Genomic DNA, 20,782 nt, shown 5'->3' with positions numbered 1-20,782 from the left:
AGGAAAGAACCAACTCCTGCAAGTTGTTCTCTGATACAGCCACATGTGTGCTATGGCCATGCCACCTCCCAACACAAATAAACAAACAAATGTCCAAAAAGGCAAGAAATAATAGTAACTTTTTTGAGACAGGGTCTCATGTAAGCCCAGGCTGGCTTTGAACTTGCTATGCATCCAAAGCTGGTCTTGAACTTCTGATCTTCCTACTTCCACTTCTAAGTGCTAGGATTATAGTATGTATCCCTAGGCTGGTGCTGGGGATCAAACAGAAAGCCTTGGCTGGGTGTGGTGGTACACACCTTTAATCTTAGCACTCAGGAGGCAGAGGCAGGTCGATCTCTGAGTTCTAGGCCAGCCTGGTCTATAGAGTTGAGTTCTAGACCAGTTAAAGCTATGCAGAGAAACCCTGTCTCGAAAAATAAACCAAAAACCAAATAGAAAGCCTCATATATTCCAGGTAAGCACTCTACCAACTGAGCCACATCCCCAGTCTGAGTAGCTAACTTGGTGATGAGGTATAAAGAACTTTTGTATAGTCAAATGTATGAAGTCCAGGCTGGCTTTCAACTTTGGTCTTCCTGCTGGAAATACAAAAGCATGCCACCACACCCAGCACTAACTTGACCTAGGGCAATTCATCCTTTCCTCTGAATAGTCCACATAACTTTTGCTGAAAGTGCTTTGAGAACATGGATGGAATAGTTACAACACACATGACAGATTAAAGATTTCTCAATGAGATGACTCAATGGATGAACACTTGCTACATAAGCCTGACAGCCTTGGTCTGCAGAACACATACAAAAGTAGGAGAAGACAAGCTCCCCAAGACTGTCCTCAGACCTCCACATGAAGATCATGGTATGCATGTGTACTCCTAGACAACACACACACACACACACACACACACACACACACACACACAGAGCCCAGGAAATTATGAAAAACAAGATTTAATAAATAAAAATGTTTAAAAGTTTTCCAAAATGTTTATTGGACAAAAAAAAAATCTCCTTTTTGCCCCTTTTGTTTTTTTGTATCCTCCTCTAAAAATTAAAAAAAAAACTGTCTTGGCTCTTTTTAATGGAAAGTTTATTGAAGAAGGTAAGGAAATGGAGGAAGGGAGGAAACAGAGAGAAGGAGATAAACAGAAGAGGCCTGTCTTGGCTCTTAAGACTCATCTACTTCTGTGATGCTGTTTTAGACTTTTCTTGTCCTTCCTTAAAAAAGGAAAACTTCTGGGAAAGAATTTACTTCCCAAATAAAAGGGGACAGATGCCAGTAAAGTAACATATTCCTTTGTCTTACCCTCTTTTTACCTTTGCCTGTTGTGTGTACAACAGCCATCTTGACACCACGAGACAGGTTTTGGGGGAAAGGCAGAAAAAATAAAGCCAGAGCAAAGGCCAACTGTTGGTACCCATAAAGAATGCTGTACCCCATCTTGGCACAAGGACAGAGAGTTCAAAACTGTCCTCAGAAAGGTAAAAGGTATGGCTACAGGAGGATGTTTGGCTGTCTTATTCTAAATAACAGACCTGAATCTGAGGTCACTCCTGATCCTCAAGGCTAGGGAACAAGAAGTTGAAGCTAAGGTGTGGTTACTGAACCCTTAGAATAAGTAAGTAAGAAGAAAAGCCTGTTTGTTCCATATTCATGATACTGTGCTCCCCTTTATGGATAAGGTATATAAAAGTGGTGAAAAATAAAACTCGTGGCATTTCAGTATTGACTGATCTGCCCTCTTGACCTTTATTCTGTCTCTCTGTCTTTTCTTTATAGTTTATAGCTAATCTTTCCTTCATCCGCACTCCCCCACTCAGGTACGGACCCGGGGCCACTCAGCTGGTTCCGATTACAGCCCCACAAAGACAGCTCCCGACAGTCAACATGTCATAGGACCACAGACAACAAGAAAAAGCAGTCTGTCTCTGACTCTGGTATGACAGCAGCAGTGTCTGCCACCACCATTCTTATTCAAACCAGAAGTTTAGAGCATTTGTTGCTCTCCCAGAGGACCTGGGTTTGATTCCCATTACCCACATGGTGGCTTACAACCCTCTGTTAATTCTAGTTCCAAGAGAACCAATACTTTTTTTTTTTTTTTTCTTTTTGAGACACGGTTTCTCTGTGTAGCTTTGGAGGTTGTCCTGGAACTAGTTCTGTAGACCAGGCCGGCCTTGAACTCACAGAGATCTGCCTGCCTCTACCTCCCAAGTGCTGGGATTAAAGGTGAGTGCCACCAATGCCCAAGCCAATACCCTTTTAACTCTGCAGGCCTTAGGCATGCATGTAGTACACAGACATATAGTCACAACATTGTGTGTGTGTGTGTGTGTGTGTGTATATAACAAAAGAAACAACTCTTTAAAAACCGTTTTAATTACCTCTATTGGCTGCTGAGGTTTTTGGTGTCCCTTCAGGATTGTGTCCAAGTGTATATGACTCACCTCTCCCTGTCCTGACCCTGAATGGTAGTTCAAAGAAGTCAAGAGGCAAAGGGAGTGAGCTCAAGGAGACACCTTATGAAACATATAAAAAGTGCTTCTGGTCAGGACCAAATGCAGGGTCCTTGAGATCCCAATGAACACCAAATTTTTCTCTTAGTAGCCAGAAAGAACTAAAGGTTTCTTCTAATATCTTTGAATAAAATCTTCTGAAAGAAGCTGAAACCTATTTGCTTTACAAAATGAAATTTTAGAAAACTAGTCCTGGTGGTGGTGGTACACACTTTTAATCCCAGCACTTGGGAAGCAGAGGCAAGCAGATCTCTTGGTTCAAGGAACAGAGCGAGTTCCTGGACAGCCATGGGGGAGGTTCCTGAACAGCCATGAGGGAGTTCCTAGACAGCCAGGACGACATAGAGTAACCTTGTCTTGAAAAACCAAACCAAAAAAATTGTATTTATTTTATGTATATGAACATTTTGCCTGAATATATGCCTGTGTACCATGTGTATGCAGTGTCCATGGAGGTCTGAAGAGGATAAGAGATGCCCTGGTACTTTTGGAAGCTACCACATCTATGCTGGGAATTGAACCTGGATCCTCTAACATCAACAAAAGCTCTAAACTAATGAGCCATCTCTCCAGCCCCTGTAATAAACATTTCTACTAAGAAGATATACGAAGAGCTGAAAGAAGTCCAATATAAGTATTCATTAAGGAAATGAAAATCAAATGTGGCATCGATTCATACTATAGCATGGCCAGTGTTAGAGAGAGAGATAGTAAGTGGCAAAGAAGAAACTGGAGCTTTTGTACACTGCAGACGGGAGCATTCTATGTTCTATGTTAATGACTTAAATAATAACTTAATGACTTAAAAAATTAAAGATAGGTTTACCATATGATCTAGAAATATAATTTCTGAGTATATATCAAAATAATTGAAAGCAAGGGGCTAGAAAGACTGGTCAGGAGTTAAGAGCACTTAACCGCTCTTTGAGAGAACCTGAGTTCAGTTATTAGAACCCATATTGTAACTCAAAACTGCCTGTAATTCCAGTTCCAGATGACACAATTCCCTCTCTGACTTCTTCAGACACCTGAATGTATGCGATTTACATCACTGACACATACACATACATACATACACACACACATACACACACACACACAAATAATAAATCTTAAAAAAAAAATGAAAGTAGGACCTCAAAACCAGCCTAAAAACAGATGAACTAAGGGAAAAAGGTGAAACCAGTTGTGATGGAACAAGCCTGTAGTCCAACACTCCAGAGGCCAAGGCAGGAGGCCTGCCTGCCATGAGTTCAAATCCATCTTGGGCAACAATGTCAGATCTTATTTCAAACAAAAGAAGTGATAAGTTGACTTAGCAGGTAAAGATGTCTGCCAATCAAGCCTGACTGGCTGAGTTTAATCCCTAGGACCCACATAGTAGAAGGAGAGGACCAACACCCACAAGTTTTTCTCTGACCATCCTATGAACACTATGTGATACACACACAAAAAATAATTTTTAAAAGAATGAAATTATGACATTTGCAAAAAAGTGGACAGAACCTGTTACAAAAACGGAAGAGGAACTATAAGGAAAGGAGGTCTTAAGAGGTGGTGGTTTGAAAACAAGAAAGGACAATGGAATGTATGGGCCATGAAAGTGGAGGGGGGGCTCTATTAGGGAAATGGGAAAGGGCCAGCAAAAGGTGGGGAAGACGATAAAGGAAGGCAGTGGGGGTGCAAATGAGAACAAAATGTAATGAGTGGCTGGGAAGACAGACAGATACACACACACACACACACACACACACACACACGCACGCACACGCGCACGCACGCACGCACGCACACGCGCGCACACACACGCACACGCACGCACACACACGCGCGCGCACACACACACACACACACACACACACACGCCTGTAATCCTAGCACTCCAGAGACAGAGTCAGTGGATCTCTGTGATCTGGTTTGGTCTACATAGTGAGTTCCAGGACAACCATATTTACATACTGAGATCCTGTCTCAAAAAACAAAAAAACTGTTTCAAAAACTTTTAAGTGAACCATCATGGATAGCAACTACATAATTAACTAGATAATTAACATTGAGTTTTCCACTTTAAATTTGTTAAGGAAAATGATTATATGTTATATATATTTTAGTCTAGGAGGAAGGGGCTCACAAGCTCCCATCCAGCCCTGAGGATCTATAGACAGTTGATCATTGCTTGGAGAGGAGAGACATGCTCTTCAGTGGAATAGCCTCTGATGAAGTGCTTGTGTTCTTATAAATAACCCCTTAACCATGCTCCTAAAAGAAACCCTAATGAAAAAAGGACATGAGAATTAAATTCAGGAGAGCAGGCAAGAGACAAAAGAGGGTAAGGAAAAGTGAACTTGATAAAAATATGTAAACATTCAAAAATATCGTCATGAAACTTGTTACATATATATATATATATATATTTAATACATGCTAATACAAAAATCCTAGTAATGAAACAAGAATAAAAAGAATGTTCTGTTCCTTATTATTTGTTAATATACTAAAAACTAATATACACAATGCAATTTTTAAAAATATTAAAATTTATTCATTCATTTGTTACCTCTCTGTGTCTTCCAGATCCTGTATTTCTTTGGTAGAAAGAAAACTGCTATCTTTACTACTGTTGATTTCTTGTTCTTCCAAATGCTTTTTATCTAAAGCAGTTGAGAGAGCTAACTTTATTAAAAGGAAAAATAGTTAAGAGCATGCTTTAAAATGAATTGTGAAAAGTAAGGCCACCAGTAGTTTTCTGAGTATGCAATACATCAGCTCCCCTTTCCCATGACAGCAGATGCCAGATGGCAGTCTGTAGGGCACCAGCGTTCACAGCAGCTGCTTCTGGGGTCTTGGGAGATGTATGGTGCCAAGTGAAGCTACAGGAAACCTAGCTGGTGCCAAGTTCAGAGAACTAGATAAAGCAAAGGAAAGAATGCACAAAAAGAGGAGGCGAGCAACCCTAAAAATAAGCCACACAATTGTACTTTAGGGCACTCTTCCCTTTCTTGCTCCTTAGATGTTCCTAGTGTAGAACTTCATGGAAGGAATTTGTGTGGGATAAGGATGTATCCTTTAATAGAAGCCAAGAATTTTACAAATATTATCTTCTTTCATCTGTCCAGCAGACTTATGAAAAGAAGAGAACTAACATTTGCTATTATGTACCAGGCACTGTTCCCATTTCACATATAACATATGTGATGTTCAGAAATTAAGCAGTTTGTAAGACAAAATTAACTGGTAGAACTGGAATTAAATGGAGTTTACCTAACCTAAGTCACACTCTTCCACATACACCACTATGCTATTAAGGGCAGCCTTACATAAAAACCTCATGAAAAGACCTGGACATTGGCTTACCATTTTCAGTGGCACTCAGATCATGTGCTGTGTTCTCATGTGACATCATGGATAAAACCTGCTGCTGCTTCAGGTGCTCTGTCACAGTACAAAAGCAAAAGGCAACTTATTCCACCTTCCCACATCACACAATCTTCTAGGACAGCAGCTCTCAAAGGACAGTCTTCAAACATGTGTTATTTCTATAACCTAAATCTACGAAATCTCAGACTCTTGCAGTTTAACTCACTCATATTTACAGGTGATTCTGATGCCTGATAAAGTTTTCAAACCACTACTTTAATAAATTGAGTTCAAAATTAATTCTTCAAGTAAGAAATAACACCTGGTAAAGGGTTTTTAAGGATTGGTGGTAGTGTGGTGGCACAAGCAGCAGGACTTCTCTACAGTCTGAACTACACAAGTTCCAGACTATTCAGGACTGTCTCAAAACAAAATTTAGGAGGGCATGTGATGTACAGCTGTAACTCCAGGACTTTGGGGGTAGAGGCAGCAACCTGTTAAGGCCAGTCTTGGCTACATATGTAAAGAGTTCAAGGCTAGACTTTATTACATGAAACTTTTGTCTCAAACAGTAATAACAACAACAAAACCCCCAAGCAAGCAAGCAAGCAAGCAAGCAAGCAAACAAACAAACAGCTAGCCAGATGGTTAGGTGGGTTAAAGTACTTGCCTCCATGCATGGTGATTTGAATTTGATTTCTAGGCCCCGTAGAGGTGAAGGTGAGAAACAACTTCGGTTAAGTTGTCCTCTGACCTCCACACAAGCTCCATGGCATTGTATGTGTATGTACACACACTCTCATACTCATGCAAGCACATACACACCAAATAAAATGTGTAAAAATGTGTAAAAAGAAAGAAAGAAAATAGGGTGTGGTAGTGTACACCTTTAATTTCAGCACTTGAGAGGTAAAGCAGGCACATTTCTGTGAGTTCCAGGCCAGTCAGAGCTATATATGTAGACAGAAACAAGAAAGATGATGATAATGATGAAAGAAAGTTAACACACAGAGGCAGGAATTGAATATTTATATTAATATTAACTCATAATTATTCACAAACTTAAGTACAGCCTTGTGCGATTGACTACTATTTTTACTTCTGTGTTTCAGATAAGGACAACAGTCCTGAGACCAAATTGATGAGGAGCCTAGGAACACAACTATTGACATGGGGAAAGTGAAAAGAGGGTCATATGATTAAGGAACTTTCATAAATCAAAAATCAAAAAGATAAGTAGGAGAATTGAGATTGAATCCAGGTAGTCTTAGCTCTAAAGTTTATACTCTTTTGTTTTAAAAACAGATTTAAAGATTTAGAAGTTTTTATTTTTATGAGTGAGTGAGTGAGTGTGTGTGTGTGTGTGTATGTATGTATGTATGTATGTGCCTAATATCGATGGAGATCATAAGAAGGCTTCAGGTGCCCTGGAACTGAGCTACAGATGGTTGGGAGCCATCTCTCCAGCCCCCTCATCTTGATTTTGTACTCTTTCAGTACAGAGCCATCACAAGTCTCTCCGTGTCTACTAGCCTATGTCATGTTTTTTCTTTGACTATCCATCACGAGACCAAGATCAGCAGATGCTAAACTCACTGGCTGCTCTGCATTTGTTAGGTGCTTGTTTCTTTCAAAATGTTCTTCAGAGCAAAGCAGAAAAACAGCTGGGGCCACCATAAACTCATTCTGAGGAGGAGGAGTTGTGTCTAGGCAGTGTTCATCAGCTCCCTTCCTACTGTTAGTAAATTGCTACCTGACAGCTCTTGAGCATCAAGAAAACCTGTGAGATGATTTCAATCAGATTTTTACCCTCATTAATCCCTTGTTGCTCTTAAATGATTACCTATATCCTAGTGTTCTAAAAGACCTTTCCCTTTAAGGTTCCTGTCGGGGCCTAGACCTCTGGATGTGAACCCTCCAAAAAAGCAGGGGACAGATCCTATTTCCTAGAAGTCTTCAGAAAAAACAACAGTGATGATAATACAATTACCCATGTTCATTACATCTAAGTATAGATGTTGAAGGTTATGCTAAAGAGCCCACAGAATGGCTGTGCCTTGATTCACAGCAATCCTAATTCCTTAAGATTTACAAACCTCAGAGATACTGAAAACCAGCTGGTGCCACTTTGAGAACTTCTCTGTAGGCCCCATACCAAGAACTGGACCATCACAGACATGAGGAGAGGAACATTCTAAAGATAAGGGCTGCTCAAACAGACCATTGGAGAAGCAGACTGCCTGCTCCCAAGGTCTCTATAATAATTCCTTATTGCTTTAAACATCAGCCCAGCTGTAAATACAATTAAGTTGCTATTTCTCCGTAGCTATCCAAAAGGGAAAAATTCTAGCTTCTTCAGGTTTTTCTCTTACTAAGTTCTGGGCAATTACAAGAGGGATTTATTTATTTTTTATTTATTTACTTATCTACAACCCAATACATTTAATACTTCCTCTATTAACAAAATTGAAAGTAAACATGTCTTGGCCTAAGCAGCCAGACTACTAAGAATATCTAGTTTGGGTTCAAAGGGAGATTAACAATTCCTTTAGTCAAAGGAGTTTATCATCTAGATATGGGGGTACACTTGGGAGACTGAGGCAGAAAGAAAATATTAAGGCCAGCCTGGTTATGAAGTGAACTCGAGACCAGGGTGAGCCACACAGCAAGACCCTATCTCAAAAAGTGTAAACAAAATTAAACCAAAACCTTACAAAAGTTAGTTTACCATCAACAACATCTGAATGTAGTGATATCTTGTTTAACCTCTCACACACAAATAAAGCTTGCCTGAAGATCAGAGGGCAGAGAGCTAGCCACTAGTTAATCATAGAGGTCTGGATCTGTAGAGATAGACAGGAAGTGACATAGCTGGACAGAGAGAGGAAGTGATAAGGCAGGAAGAGAGCTTTTTTTTTTTTTTTTTTTTTTTTTTTTTTTCTTTTTGGCTGAGAAGTTAGCAAGGTAGGGCTTGCTCCTTCATCTCTCTGATCTTTCAGCATTTTCCTCTACATCTGACTCTGGGCTTTAATTATTAAGACCAATTAGAACTTGTGCTATATCTGAATGTTGTTACTTTACCTTAGACTATTTCTCATAAACTCTTTCGAAACATAACAAAATAAATGGGCCAATTATATTGGTCACACTGTGGCCTATTTGATTAAAAAACCATCCCTTCCTGAATTTTGCATTCAACCACACCTTCATACATTTTTTTTTTTTTGTACTTGTGCTGATACCTAAGAAAAAGAAACCATATTGCGGACAGTGACTATAACCAACAGGGGCCAAGGAGTATATTTTGTATGAATACCTCTTACCAATTTCATCAAGAAGCTCCTGAGCTGGTGGTGGAAGCTCATCAATAAGATGCTGAGAGGTGGCTTCCACTAGTTCTTAAAAAAGATAAAGGGGAAAATGACTTAACACCCTCCTAGACCCAAATTGTAATTTTGTAGGCTTTCCGTGGACTTAGGCTTTCTCAATGATGAAATAAACTAAGGTGTATGAGAGCATCTCTCAGGGCCTCCTTAATATATGGATGACCTTACTCTCTACTTTCATCCCATTTACTCCACTCTTTGCCCCTTTTCTAAGGACACTTGAATCAGATTAAGGTACAAATTTTTGCTAAGAGGCTTGAGGATGATCTGGAGCAGGTTGTAGGAGAACAATAGAGGCTCTGGATAAACCAAAATGAACAAAAACACAAAGCAAAAGGCCTGTCTCTGTAGATCATCAGGCCACCACGAGATATTGAAGCAACCATACTTTGGGCCTTTTCCCAAGTGCTAAAATTATATATAGCAAGCCCTTCAATTTAATATACAAAATTTCTCTTCCCTGGAGAGAAATTCCAAGAGTTATAGCAAAGGAAGGCCTTAGATATTAAAATTACTGCAACAAAAGCAATATGCCCTAGAAGTTTCTAGTATTCTTGTCTGATATGAAAGCTGTCTTCCAAGAAATCTATCCTAAGGAAAGGTCAGAGGTTTAGATAAGACTTATGTACAAATGGTAAAACTTGTAAAAACAATAGAAATTTTCAAATAAGATAATGGTTAAGCCACATGTTCAGAGTCTATTATTATGTAGCTACTATGTTTTTATGAATAATTCTTAGTAACAAGAGGAAGTGCTCAAAATACAATTAGCCTTTGTTATTTATAAGGAAGTATTTCTAGAATCATTCAGCCTGGCAATACCAAAATCCATGGGTGCTCAAGTTCCTTATATGAAGTGGTGTAGTATTTGATTGCTTGTAACATCTAATATAATGTAAGTGCTATGTAAATCACTGATGTATTACACTCTTTAGGTAGAGAAGAAAGATGAGAAAAGGCAGCTATACATGTTCAATATAGTAGATGCAATCTTTTTGCAAAACTTTTCATCTGCCACTGGTTGAATCAATGAATAACAGAACTAATGGGTTCAGAAGCTGAGGATATGCAAGGAGAAACACAGTCTAGAAATGATATATGTCATGTTTACAAAAACTAAAATATGTTATATATTTATAAAACTATAAAACAGATAATGCACCAAAACTGTACACCACAGCAAGTTGTGATGATTATTTGATCATTTTGTTCTTTAAACTTTTCTATTTTTACTTTTATAATCAGAGAAAAATATTTTTGTTTAAACCAAATGTCACATCAAAGATTGATGAACATTAAGCTAAGCCTTCTTTTTTTTTTTTTAGTTTTTCGAGACAGAGTTTCTCTGTGGCTTTGGAGGCTGTCCTGGAACTAGCTCTTGTAGACCAGGCTGCCTCTGCCTCCCAAGTGCTGGGATTAAAGGCATGCACCACCACCGTCTGGCCTAACCTAAGCCTTCTTAAACTGGCTTACTCTCATGAACTTCTCTGATATTAAATACAGGGTACCTCTGGGTAGGTTCTTTCTCTGGATAGCGTTGGCTGATGTCACAGACGCCATTGAAATGTTAGAAGAACCAACCCCACTGTATGCAGACCATTTTTTCTATAAGAAAAAAAAATGTGTTATGAGACATAAACCATGGTAAGCATGTAGCTCAAACATTTCTACTTATTTTTTAGAGTTAAGTCACAAATTCAACAAGTACATTCCCTGGAAGCCTTCTCAACTCTGTCTCTCTGCTGAGCACTTGGTAATCACATTGGGCCTGTCTCCTTACTAAGTCATTGGTAACTTTAAGATAGGGCCTGTGTCTTTTTTATTCAGGCTTGCATATGGTGCCTGGCACTTAGAATTTGCCCAATTAACAGTTCATTGAGTGAAAGCATATCATACATACCTCGTTATTTCCTCTCTTCTGAGTTCAACTTTTGTGAGCCAAATAACAAAAACATTTGTAATCATTTTCCATTGAATAACAAAGAAAACAACCATCTGTTCATAAGAGTGTGTCATGGTTAGTTAGCTTTAGTTGTCAACTTAACACACTTAGCAAGAGGGAACCTCACTTCAAGAAATTGCTGCCATCAGATTTGTCTCTATGCATGTCTGAGGCATTTTTTAATTGCTAATTGATGTAAGAAGGCTCAACTACTGTGGGCAGTGCTACCACCTAGGCAGGTGGTTCTGGACTATGTAAGAAAACTGAAAAGCTAGAAGGAAAAATCCAGTAAATAACAGAGGTGATTTGAATGAGAATGGCTCCCACAGTCCCATATATTTGAATGTCTGGTTTCTAGTTGGTGAATTGTTTTGGAAGGATTAGGAGGCATGGTCTTGTTGGAGAATATGTCACTAAGAGTGGGCTTTGAGGTTTCAAAAGCCCATGCCAGGCCCAGTTTTTGCTTTCTCTGCCTGCAACTTGTGGATCAGACATGAGCTCCCAGCTACTGCTTTAGCACCGTGACTGCCCGCTATGCTTCTGCCATGAAAAACATGGATTAACCTTCAAACTGTAAGCAAGGCCCCAGTTAAACACTTCCTTTTATAAAGTTTCCTTGGGCCGGGGAGTTGGTGAGGCAGAGGCAGGCAGATCTCTGTGAGTCCAAGGCCAGTCTGGTCTACATAGTGAGCTCCAGGACAGTCTCCAAAGCCATACAGAGAAACCCTGTCTCGGCAAACCAAACCAAACCAAACCAAACCAAACCAAAACTAAAATCAAAAACCTCTCCTCAGTCATGGTGATTACAGTGACAGCAGTAACTAAGACAGCAGTATTCCTCCATGGTTTCTGTTTCAGATCTTACCCCCAGGCTCCTGCCTTGGCTTTCCTAGATGATGAACTATAATCTATCAATCAAATTAACCCATTCTTCCCTCTACTTGGTTTTGATCAGTGGTTTATTAGCTAAAAGAGAAGATAATATAACATGAATTTTCCTGCAAGTTCACGGAGATCAACCAGCACTCAGGGAATCAGCATGTGTCAAAAAGCATAATGTAAGCCTCCTAGAACACAGACTCCAGAGAGAAACCCAGGGATGCTTCGGAGCAATCTAGCATATTTCTTGCTTCTCAATGAATTTGAACAATCTCAGCCCTTTTATCACTGAAGGCCTTGGACTGACCCCATGAAAGTGAAATGCAAAACTGGGAACTCACAGGATCAGTAAGTTTTGGAGGCAGAGGTCTGGAAGACGCAAGGAGAGATTCTAGGCTTTTCGCTCTCTCTCGGACAGTTGTAAATTTGACAGACAAAGTTCTCATAGAGTCTTGACCATTCCAACAAAATGCAGATCCTTTTTTAACTTGAAATGTAGTGTTCTCAAGGCAATCTTCATAGTGACTAGCAGCTGAAGATACTGACTCTAGAAGAAAAGAGAACAGTAAGGGTCTGAATTCTTTACATTATAAACAATCACAAACTGTAACTATGCTGGGAGCTTTTCCAAATTGTTAATAACTGAAACAACCATGAATCTTAAACAGCTTCTCTGATCTAAAACTCTATATTCTTAAGTTCTCAAGACATTAAAAATCATATAAAGCTGGTCATCAAAATGAGATAAAAGGGAAATTAAGCCACAAATTTACCAAAATTAAGAATCTTGAAGAGAAACTATTTGATGCTATTGTATGGGTTCAAAGCAGACTCTGCACTGGACTGTTTCCAGCACTACAATCTAACACTGGCTTCCAGCAGTAACTACAGTACCATTACCACACTTTTAGTGGAAACTAAGGGTTAATCACCTACCACCTTAGTTTCCCTGCACTCCAAAGAAAATAAAAACACAGACTGGTAAAGAAAACTGGATTATAGGTTTTTTGTGGGTTTTTTTGTTTTGTTTTGTTTTTTTGAGACAGGCTTTGGAGCTTGTCCTGGAACTCATTCTTATAGACCAGACTGCACTCAAACTCACAGATATCCACCTGTCTCTGCCTCCCGAGTGCTGGGATTAAAGGCCACCAATGCCCAGCATCTGGGTTTTAGTTTTAACTGAACCAGAGAGCAAGAAAAAGAAATTCCTAATTTTTTTCTACCACTCCTGTGGCATTTTTGCAATTTATAGAAAATCATGAGAGAGAATATATTTCAGTGGTAGAGAACTTGCCTGGCTTCAAAGCCCTATATTTAATCCCCAACATTAAAGTAAACAAACAAACAAACAAACAAAAACAACTCAAGAGATATGGCTATTTAACTAGGACTGAATTTAACTGACTGCTCTGAGGAGAAGGTTTGCCTCCATTTGTAACAGGCTGACTCCACAGGGAGGGTCTGTTATACTGTTTCACCGTAACTCTACCTGGAAGCCCATGCAATTCTGTTTAGTTCTGATTCTTAAGAAAATACCTTTGTGGTTAAAAATACTTGCTCTTCCAGAGGACCCAGATTCTGTTCCCAGGACCTACTTGGTAGCTCACAACCAGCTATAAACACCAGACCCAGAGATGAGTCACCCTCTTCTGGCCTCTGTGGGCACTGCAGGCATCTGATGCACAAACTTATGTGCAGGCAAAACATTCATACACATAAAATAAAAATAAGTATTTTAGCACTCCTTTAATCCTAGCACTAGGGAGACAGAGGAAAGCAAATCTTGAGTTTAAGGCCAGCCTGGTCTATAGAGCAAGTTCCAGGACAGTCATGGCTACACAAAGAAACCCTATCTCAAAATAAAACAATAACAACAAAAGAAATAAAGAAAAGACCTTTATTTCGAGAGAAAATAGCCATTAGAACTTATGCCCAAACAGGGCAAACAGGAAGGACCTCTAAATTCCTCTTCTAAAACATTCCTCCCTGCATATGATTATTACCTGGGCTGAGCGGAGTACTGACACTAGTAGGCGCATGTTTTAATTTGGGTGTTTTGCATGAGGATTCCTTAAAACAGCCGTCTTGTTCATAGGAAATACTGGATAGGTCTTGAATGTCTGTCAGTGATCTAAAGAATTAAGAACACATAATAAGCTGGTTATGGTGGTAAAACTGTGTTACACAGATATTTGGAGGTTAAGGCAGAATTGCCAGGATTTCAAGGCCATCCTAAGCTACAATGATTTCAAAGCCTAACAAGACTCAGTCTTAAAAAACAAACAGAATCAAAGCAACTGTGAGATGTGGTGAGTTATTTGGAAAAACAGAACAACATTCCTACATTCCTCATCAGAACTTCTTTTATTGTGATGGATTTGAATTCTACACAGGCTGGCCTTGAACTAATGATCTTACTTTCAGGATCCTAATGTTGGGGTTGCTCTAATAAGAACTTTTACAGTATATTCTTGACAAAATAATTACTTTTAGTAAATCAGAGATGCCGGTCTGTTGTGGCACACACCTTTAATCCCAACACTCAGGAGGCAGAGGTGAGTTTGAGGCCAGCCTGGTCTACAGCTATTTCTAGGACAGCCAGAGCAACACAAAGAAACCCTGTCTCAAAAAACAAACAAACAAAAAATAGATCAGAGACTATCTTAAAGAAATATTTTTAAAAGTAGGGCTTGAGTGTTGGCTTAACAGGTTCAATACCCTGCATGCACACAATAGTTCATAACCATCTATAACTCCAGTTCTAGGAAAATCCAAAGCCTTCTTCTGGCCTCTTTGGGCACTCCACACAAGTGGTATACATACTTGCATGCAAATATTCTTTTAAAAAGACTTATTTTACTTTATGTATATGAGTGCTCTATCTGCATATATGTACAACTTTATGTCAGACAAGGGCATCAGACCCTACTATAGATGGCTGTGATCCACCATGTGGTTGCTGGGAATTAACTCAGGTCCTCTGGAAGATCAGCTAGTGCTCTTAACTGCTGAGCCATCTTGCCAGCCCCAAAATAACTATCTTAAAATAGATGCTAGTGCCAGGAGTGGTGGCTTCTTCATGCCTGTAATTTCAGTACTTGGAGGCTAAGGCAAAAGGACTGTCTCAGCTTCAAGGCTGGCCTAGGCTACACAGTGTGTCCAGGGCCCCAGGTTAAAAGAAAATAACCAAAACAAACAACATGTGGTGTTGGGGGCAGGGGTGGAACATGCCCATAACATTTTCATTCCCAAACCAAAAAACAAACAACAAAAAAGAGATACTGAGCTACAGATGTGGTTTAGCAGCAGGGCACTTGCCAAGCATGTGACAGACAGGTCCTCGAGTTTTATTCCTGGCATCACAAAACAAACAAACAAACAAACATACATACATACATACATATATATATGTGTGTGTGTATATATATATATATATATATATATATATAAATTGATTTGAAACATATTTTGGCTAATAAAATAAACTTCCCATTTATGAAAGGATATTTGTATAGAAAGTACATTTAATCTATCTCAAATAGTAAACTTATTATCCTGATCACTGTCATCACTGTATTTCCTTGATTATAAGGTGCTATTAACAATAGATTATATTATCAATTTAAAAATAGCCTTTTGTGAAAGAAGGAAGATATTTACATGAAATATATTTATATTAAGACTAAGAGCCAGAAGATGCTCAATGGGTAAGGCATTTGCTGAGAAAGTCTGGCAACCTGAGTTTGATCCCTGGAACCCATGTAAAGGTAGGAGAGAAACAACTCCACAAAGATGTCCTTCACTCCACATACACAACACAGCATAGTATGCTTGATGATGACAGTGATAATAACAGGAATAATAAGTTGGAAGGAATAGGTTCTCTCTTGTGGCCATACATGTCTTTCTGTCTTGGTTCCTTTAGTGTCTCTTCTGGTGCCTCTTTTTGCTTATCTTCAGCACTGTGAGAGAAAAAGAAAACGAGTGAGCACCTGTCAGTCAAATACATTAAATCGGTACCAGTTCCCCAGCCAACGGTGAGAGGCAATGAGAGAACATAAAATCCAGAGGCACAAAGTGTGAGTTCTAGTTCTGGTTCCATTGTCATAAGTTCTTCAACATGTCTGGGTCTCAATTTTTCTCCACAGATTGACAAATTCTCTTAAGGGTGATCCCAGTTCTGAAATAAGCCAGTTGATCCATATGACAGTGAGCAAGCTCCTTAGAAATACACTACAACACAGGGACTTTGCTGGGAGGTAGACATGGAGAAAAGGGCACAGACACGAGGCCTTACCAACTGTGAGACAGCTTCCTGGTCTCCTCAAGAGAGGCCAGAGGGATATGGAAGACAAACTTAACACGTTTCTACTTCAATCAATACTTAAGCTTCAAATTCAGCACTCATGGGATGCAGACCTACAAGCAGATTTCACACTAAATCTTTATATGTCTCTACTTTGTGTGTGTGTGTGTGTGTGTGTGTGTGTGTGTGTGTATACACATACACATACATACATATATACATACATATATGTAGCCCTGGCTGTCCTGGAACTTACTGGCCTTGAACTCAAAGATCAACCTGCCTCTGCCTAAGTTTTGGGGTTAAAAATGTGCATCTGGACTATGCCCATCACTTTTCACTGCTGAATACTACTCAATGTATAGATGTACTACCCCATCTCATCATTTACAGTGAGGGTGTCTGTTTGGAGGAGTATTACAAATCAATCTGATATAAATATTTGTGATGATTTAAGAGTTTCTTAGGAAAAAATATCTAGAAGTTGTATTGTTACTTTTAATTCTTATGTCAGTATTCTCAGAAGAATTATCCCCATTTTATTTATTCATTTACTTTGAGACAATTTCTCACTATGTATCCTTGTCTGTCCTGGAACTTGCTATGTGGACCAGGCTTGCCTTGAACTTACAGTGCTAGAATTAAAGCCATATTGCTTTAAAGATGTGATAGCAGAGAGTCAATGACCTATGATCAAAGTCATATAGATAAAATATCAAGAGCCAGGATCTGAGTAAAAACAGTCACTCTTTTTTGCTACCCACCAAATTCTGCTGAACAATTCCTAATATTTTTAAGTTGTATAGAGCTATTTTTATGATAGTGGACAATACACCTGAAAGCAAGCAGTACATAAATCTAATCACTTTTGCCAATGAACATTGCTTCTAAGCTTGAAACTGAATTAAAAAAAATAACAATCATACCATTGTATAGCTTGGAACTGAGGCTCAGTCAAAATCTCAGCATTCTTCCCAAAAATTTCTCTTATTTTGAACTCTTCTTCAACTGAAATGATAAAGAAAAATGTATTTTTCCTTTAATCCCAAGCATACTCAGGAGGCAAAGGCACACAGATCTCTGTGAGGTCAAGGGTAGCCTGGCTTACGTTGTGAGTTCTAGAACAGCCAGAGCTACATAGTTAAGACCTTGTCTCAAAAAATAAATAAATCATCACCATCATCTGGGTTGGGCTTCAAGATACTTGCCCAGAAGCACTTGCCCAGAAGCTTGATGGCCTAAAATATTCCTCTGGATCCCAAAAGTGGTAGGAGAGAACCAAGAGTTGTCTTCAGGCCTCCATTTGCATGCCATGGTGTGTATGTAAGCTCAGGAGGGAGATCTTTATTCCAACATGCAAAATACAACCAACCTACTTATAGTTATTTCTAGAAACAGATGTTATTTTTTCTTTTCAAGAAGCAAACTCAGCCGGGTAGTGGTGGCATGTACCTTTAACCCTAGCACTTAGGAGGCAGAGGCAGATGGATCTCTGTAAGTTTGAGACCAGCCTGGTCTACAGAGTGAGTTCTAAGACAGCCAGGATACACAGAGAAACAGGGGCAGGGTGGGGGGAAAAACAAAGGCAAACTGACTATTCCTATAAACAGAAACCAGGGAACACTGAAGTTAAGAACTGCTAGTTCATTTAAGATTCTAAATCCATTAAAAAAAAAAAAAAGATTCTAAATCCAAAGTGGCAGGGTTGGGTATTTAGCTCAGTGGTAGAGCACTTGAGCAAGGTTTGGTCCTCAACTCCAGGGGTGTGGGGGGAAGATCATTTACTGGGGATTCCCAGTCAGCCTCTTAGATATCAATATCCTCAAAAGAGAGGAGAACAGGGAGAGGGGGGTTAAGTACTGAAAGGGGATCTGAAATCTGCTTTTCCAGGCATCAAGTGTCTAAAGTTAGTCTTCCCCAATTCTCTGTAAGATGCTTCTCAAGTATGTAGGCAAACAAACTAGTATTTATTTTCCTTTCTTTCCATCATTAAACTCTCCTACAAAAAGAACAATTCCATTTCCCCATTCCTAAGGTCCAATTGCTGGAGGGCACCAGGAAGGTCCACCAGAACAGTGTTGCCTATAGCAGACATGAAGAAGCTCTGAAACACAAACTAGTAGAGAAATGTTGGGGGCTGAGATTCTTCTTTCTGTGTCATTCTTTTCCAAAGATAAACATCAAGAAAGCATAAACTAATAACCAAAATTTGTTACAATCTTTAATACAAGAGGAGAATGGAAAGTTGGGATAAAGTAGCTTGGCCAAGGCTATACAGAAAGTCAGTGGGAGAACAGGCTGAGAACCAGCAGGCCTCCCACTGTTCTTCTGCTACAATAGGGTATATATCAGAGTTCTAAATAGGAGAGGAAGAGAAAGGCTGTAAGAACAGAACAAAATAGAAGCCTGAGGATTTTTCATATACTTCAGATGTTTGTCCAGAACTGGCCCTCATTTTCTGATCTATCTGTTCCATCATTCCTTCATCCAACAGAACACTCATCCAAATCCAAGTGGCCATGTTTATACCAGACTTGCAGAAAGTGATCATAAGTAGAGACTCCAAGAAAAGATGGGTGTCCCAAGATAGGGTTTCTTTGTATGGCCTTGGTTAACCTGGAACTAGCTCCATAGAACAAGTTGGTCTTGAACTCACAGAGCACTGCCTGCCTCTGTTTCCCTAGCGCTAGGATTAAAAGTGTGTGCCATCACCTCCCAGCTCAACCCTGGGGTCTTCTAATATATATATATATCATAGTATCATTTTCAGCTTTGTATATGAATGTGTGTTCATATGTATGCACATATTACATGTGCATGTAGAGGCCAGAACCAACTTCAAGTGTTGTTCCCAGGAGCTATCCACCCTTTTTTGAGACAGGGTCACTTATCAGGCTCCTGCTTGTAAAGTAGGCTAAGCTGGCTGGCCAGAAAGCCCCAAGGATCTACCTGTATCTGCTTTTCTGGTGAAGGGACTGTAAGTGTGTATCACCAAGCCAGGCTCTGGGGATCAGAATCAGGTTCACAGGATTGCAGGGCAAACATTTTATCAGCTGGGCCACATCCCCAGCCTCAAGTCTAGCTTTTAACTCTCTGGTTTGGAAATATATGGATACATGTGCCCAAGGGAAAATTATGCAGCTTTTAAAAGCATCTATAGTAGAATCAACAACTCACTTCCTTGCCTGCTGCTCCAATGTTACTTTCTTTTTTTTTTAAAGAATTTATTTATTTATTTTATTATTTTACATGTCGATCCCAGTTCCCTCTCCCTCTTACCCTCTCTGCCCCCTCACATGCACCCTGACTACCCTCCCCTCCCCTCCCCCCACCCCAATTCCACATGTAGGGCAATGCCAAACAGGTGGGGTCATGTAGGTCTGTCAGGTCATTTGAAGTAGGGACTAGGACTTCTCTCCTGTCCCTAGGTTAAGGCAGTATCCCATCATGGGGCATGTGTTTGCAAGGGATACAGGGATACATCCTGGTTCCACTGTCTGAGGTCCCTTAGATTGCTCAGTCCTTCTGGCTGAGACCCACATTCAGGGGGGCCTGAGTCAGTTCCATGCTGGCTTCCCAGCTATCAGTCTGGGGGCCCGTTAGCTCCCCCTTGTTCAGGTCAGCTGTCTCTATGTGTTTCTGCAACCTGGTCTTGTCCTCTCCGTCTGCATCTGGATTCTAGTTCGACTCAGTGTTTAGGCATGGGTGTTTGCTTCTAAGAGATTCATATAAAGTCCCTCACAGAAGGGGGACAAGTCCCCCAGAGCACAGGGGAAGTGGGGGGAGCAATGAATGGAGAGAGAAGTAGGAGAAAGAGAGGGGGAGGAGAGGAAAGCACATGAGACTAGGAAGATTGAGTCAGAGTAGGAATAGAAGACAGGAGAGAGAGAGAGAGAGAGAGAGAGAGAGAGAGAGAGACAGAGAGAGAGAGAACATAAAAGATGGAGCCATGATTGGTTTGAAGAGAAAACTGAATCCAAAGTAAGGTCTAGAGACCTACAAGACTGCCGCCAACTAACAATTTGAGCAACTATGGAAAGGCTACCATAAATGCCCTTCCCGGATAGTGAGATCAACAACTAACTTATCCATGGAGCCCTCATCTAATACATGTTGGAAACCAATGTTACTTTCTTATGTAATGGGAAGTTACTTCTAAATTACATAGAAATCAAGGGCTGCTAGTTGGGCACAGTGTCAAAGGTTTGTAATTCTAGTACAGAAAGATCATGAGCTAAAAGTCAACTTGGGGTAGAGGGGTCTAAATAGAAAAACTTTGACATGAAAGGGGGTAGAAAAAGAAAACACATAAAAAATAGTTCAGTATGTAGAGACACTGGCTGCAAGCCTGATAACCGGAATTAGAGCCCCAGGACTTCCACATTATCAACAC

General features: G+C 39.9%; 1 protein-coding gene across 1 annotated transcript in view; it reads right to left on the bottom strand.

Annotated features, from left to right (window-relative positions):
• The window catches only part of Tex14 (testis expressed 14, intercellular bridge forming factor), a 108,804-nt gene that overhangs the window by 6,265 nt on the left and 81,757 nt on the right, over window positions 1–20,782 (bottom strand). The window contains exons 20-27 of the mRNA XM_051189557.1: window positions 17,316–17,397; window positions 15,983–16,045; window positions 14,087–14,214; window positions 12,425–12,630; window positions 10,771–10,867; window positions 9,200–9,274; window positions 5,874–5,951; window positions 5,077–5,170 (exon numbers count right to left, since the gene is read on the bottom strand). Of these exons, the coding sequence (XP_051045514.1) occupies window positions 5,077–5,170; window positions 5,874–5,951; window positions 9,200–9,274; window positions 10,771–10,867; window positions 12,425–12,630; window positions 14,087–14,214; window positions 15,983–16,045; window positions 17,316–17,397 (823 nt within the window). The remainder of the gene's footprint in view (window positions 1–5,076; window positions 5,171–5,873; window positions 5,952–9,199; window positions 9,275–10,770; window positions 10,868–12,424; window positions 12,631–14,086; window positions 14,215–15,982; window positions 16,046–17,315; window positions 17,398–20,782) is intronic.

The sequence above is a fragment of the Phodopus roborovskii genome, unplaced genomic scaffold, assembly GCF_943737965.1.
Source record: "Phodopus roborovskii unplaced genomic scaffold, PHOROB, whole genome shotgun sequence".
In the NCBI taxonomy this organism is placed as follows: Eukaryota; Metazoa; Chordata; class Mammalia; order Rodentia; family Cricetidae; genus Phodopus; species Phodopus roborovskii.
The sequence above is the reverse complement of the archived record's forward strand: the minus strand, read 5'-3'. Positions and strand labels throughout refer to the sequence as shown.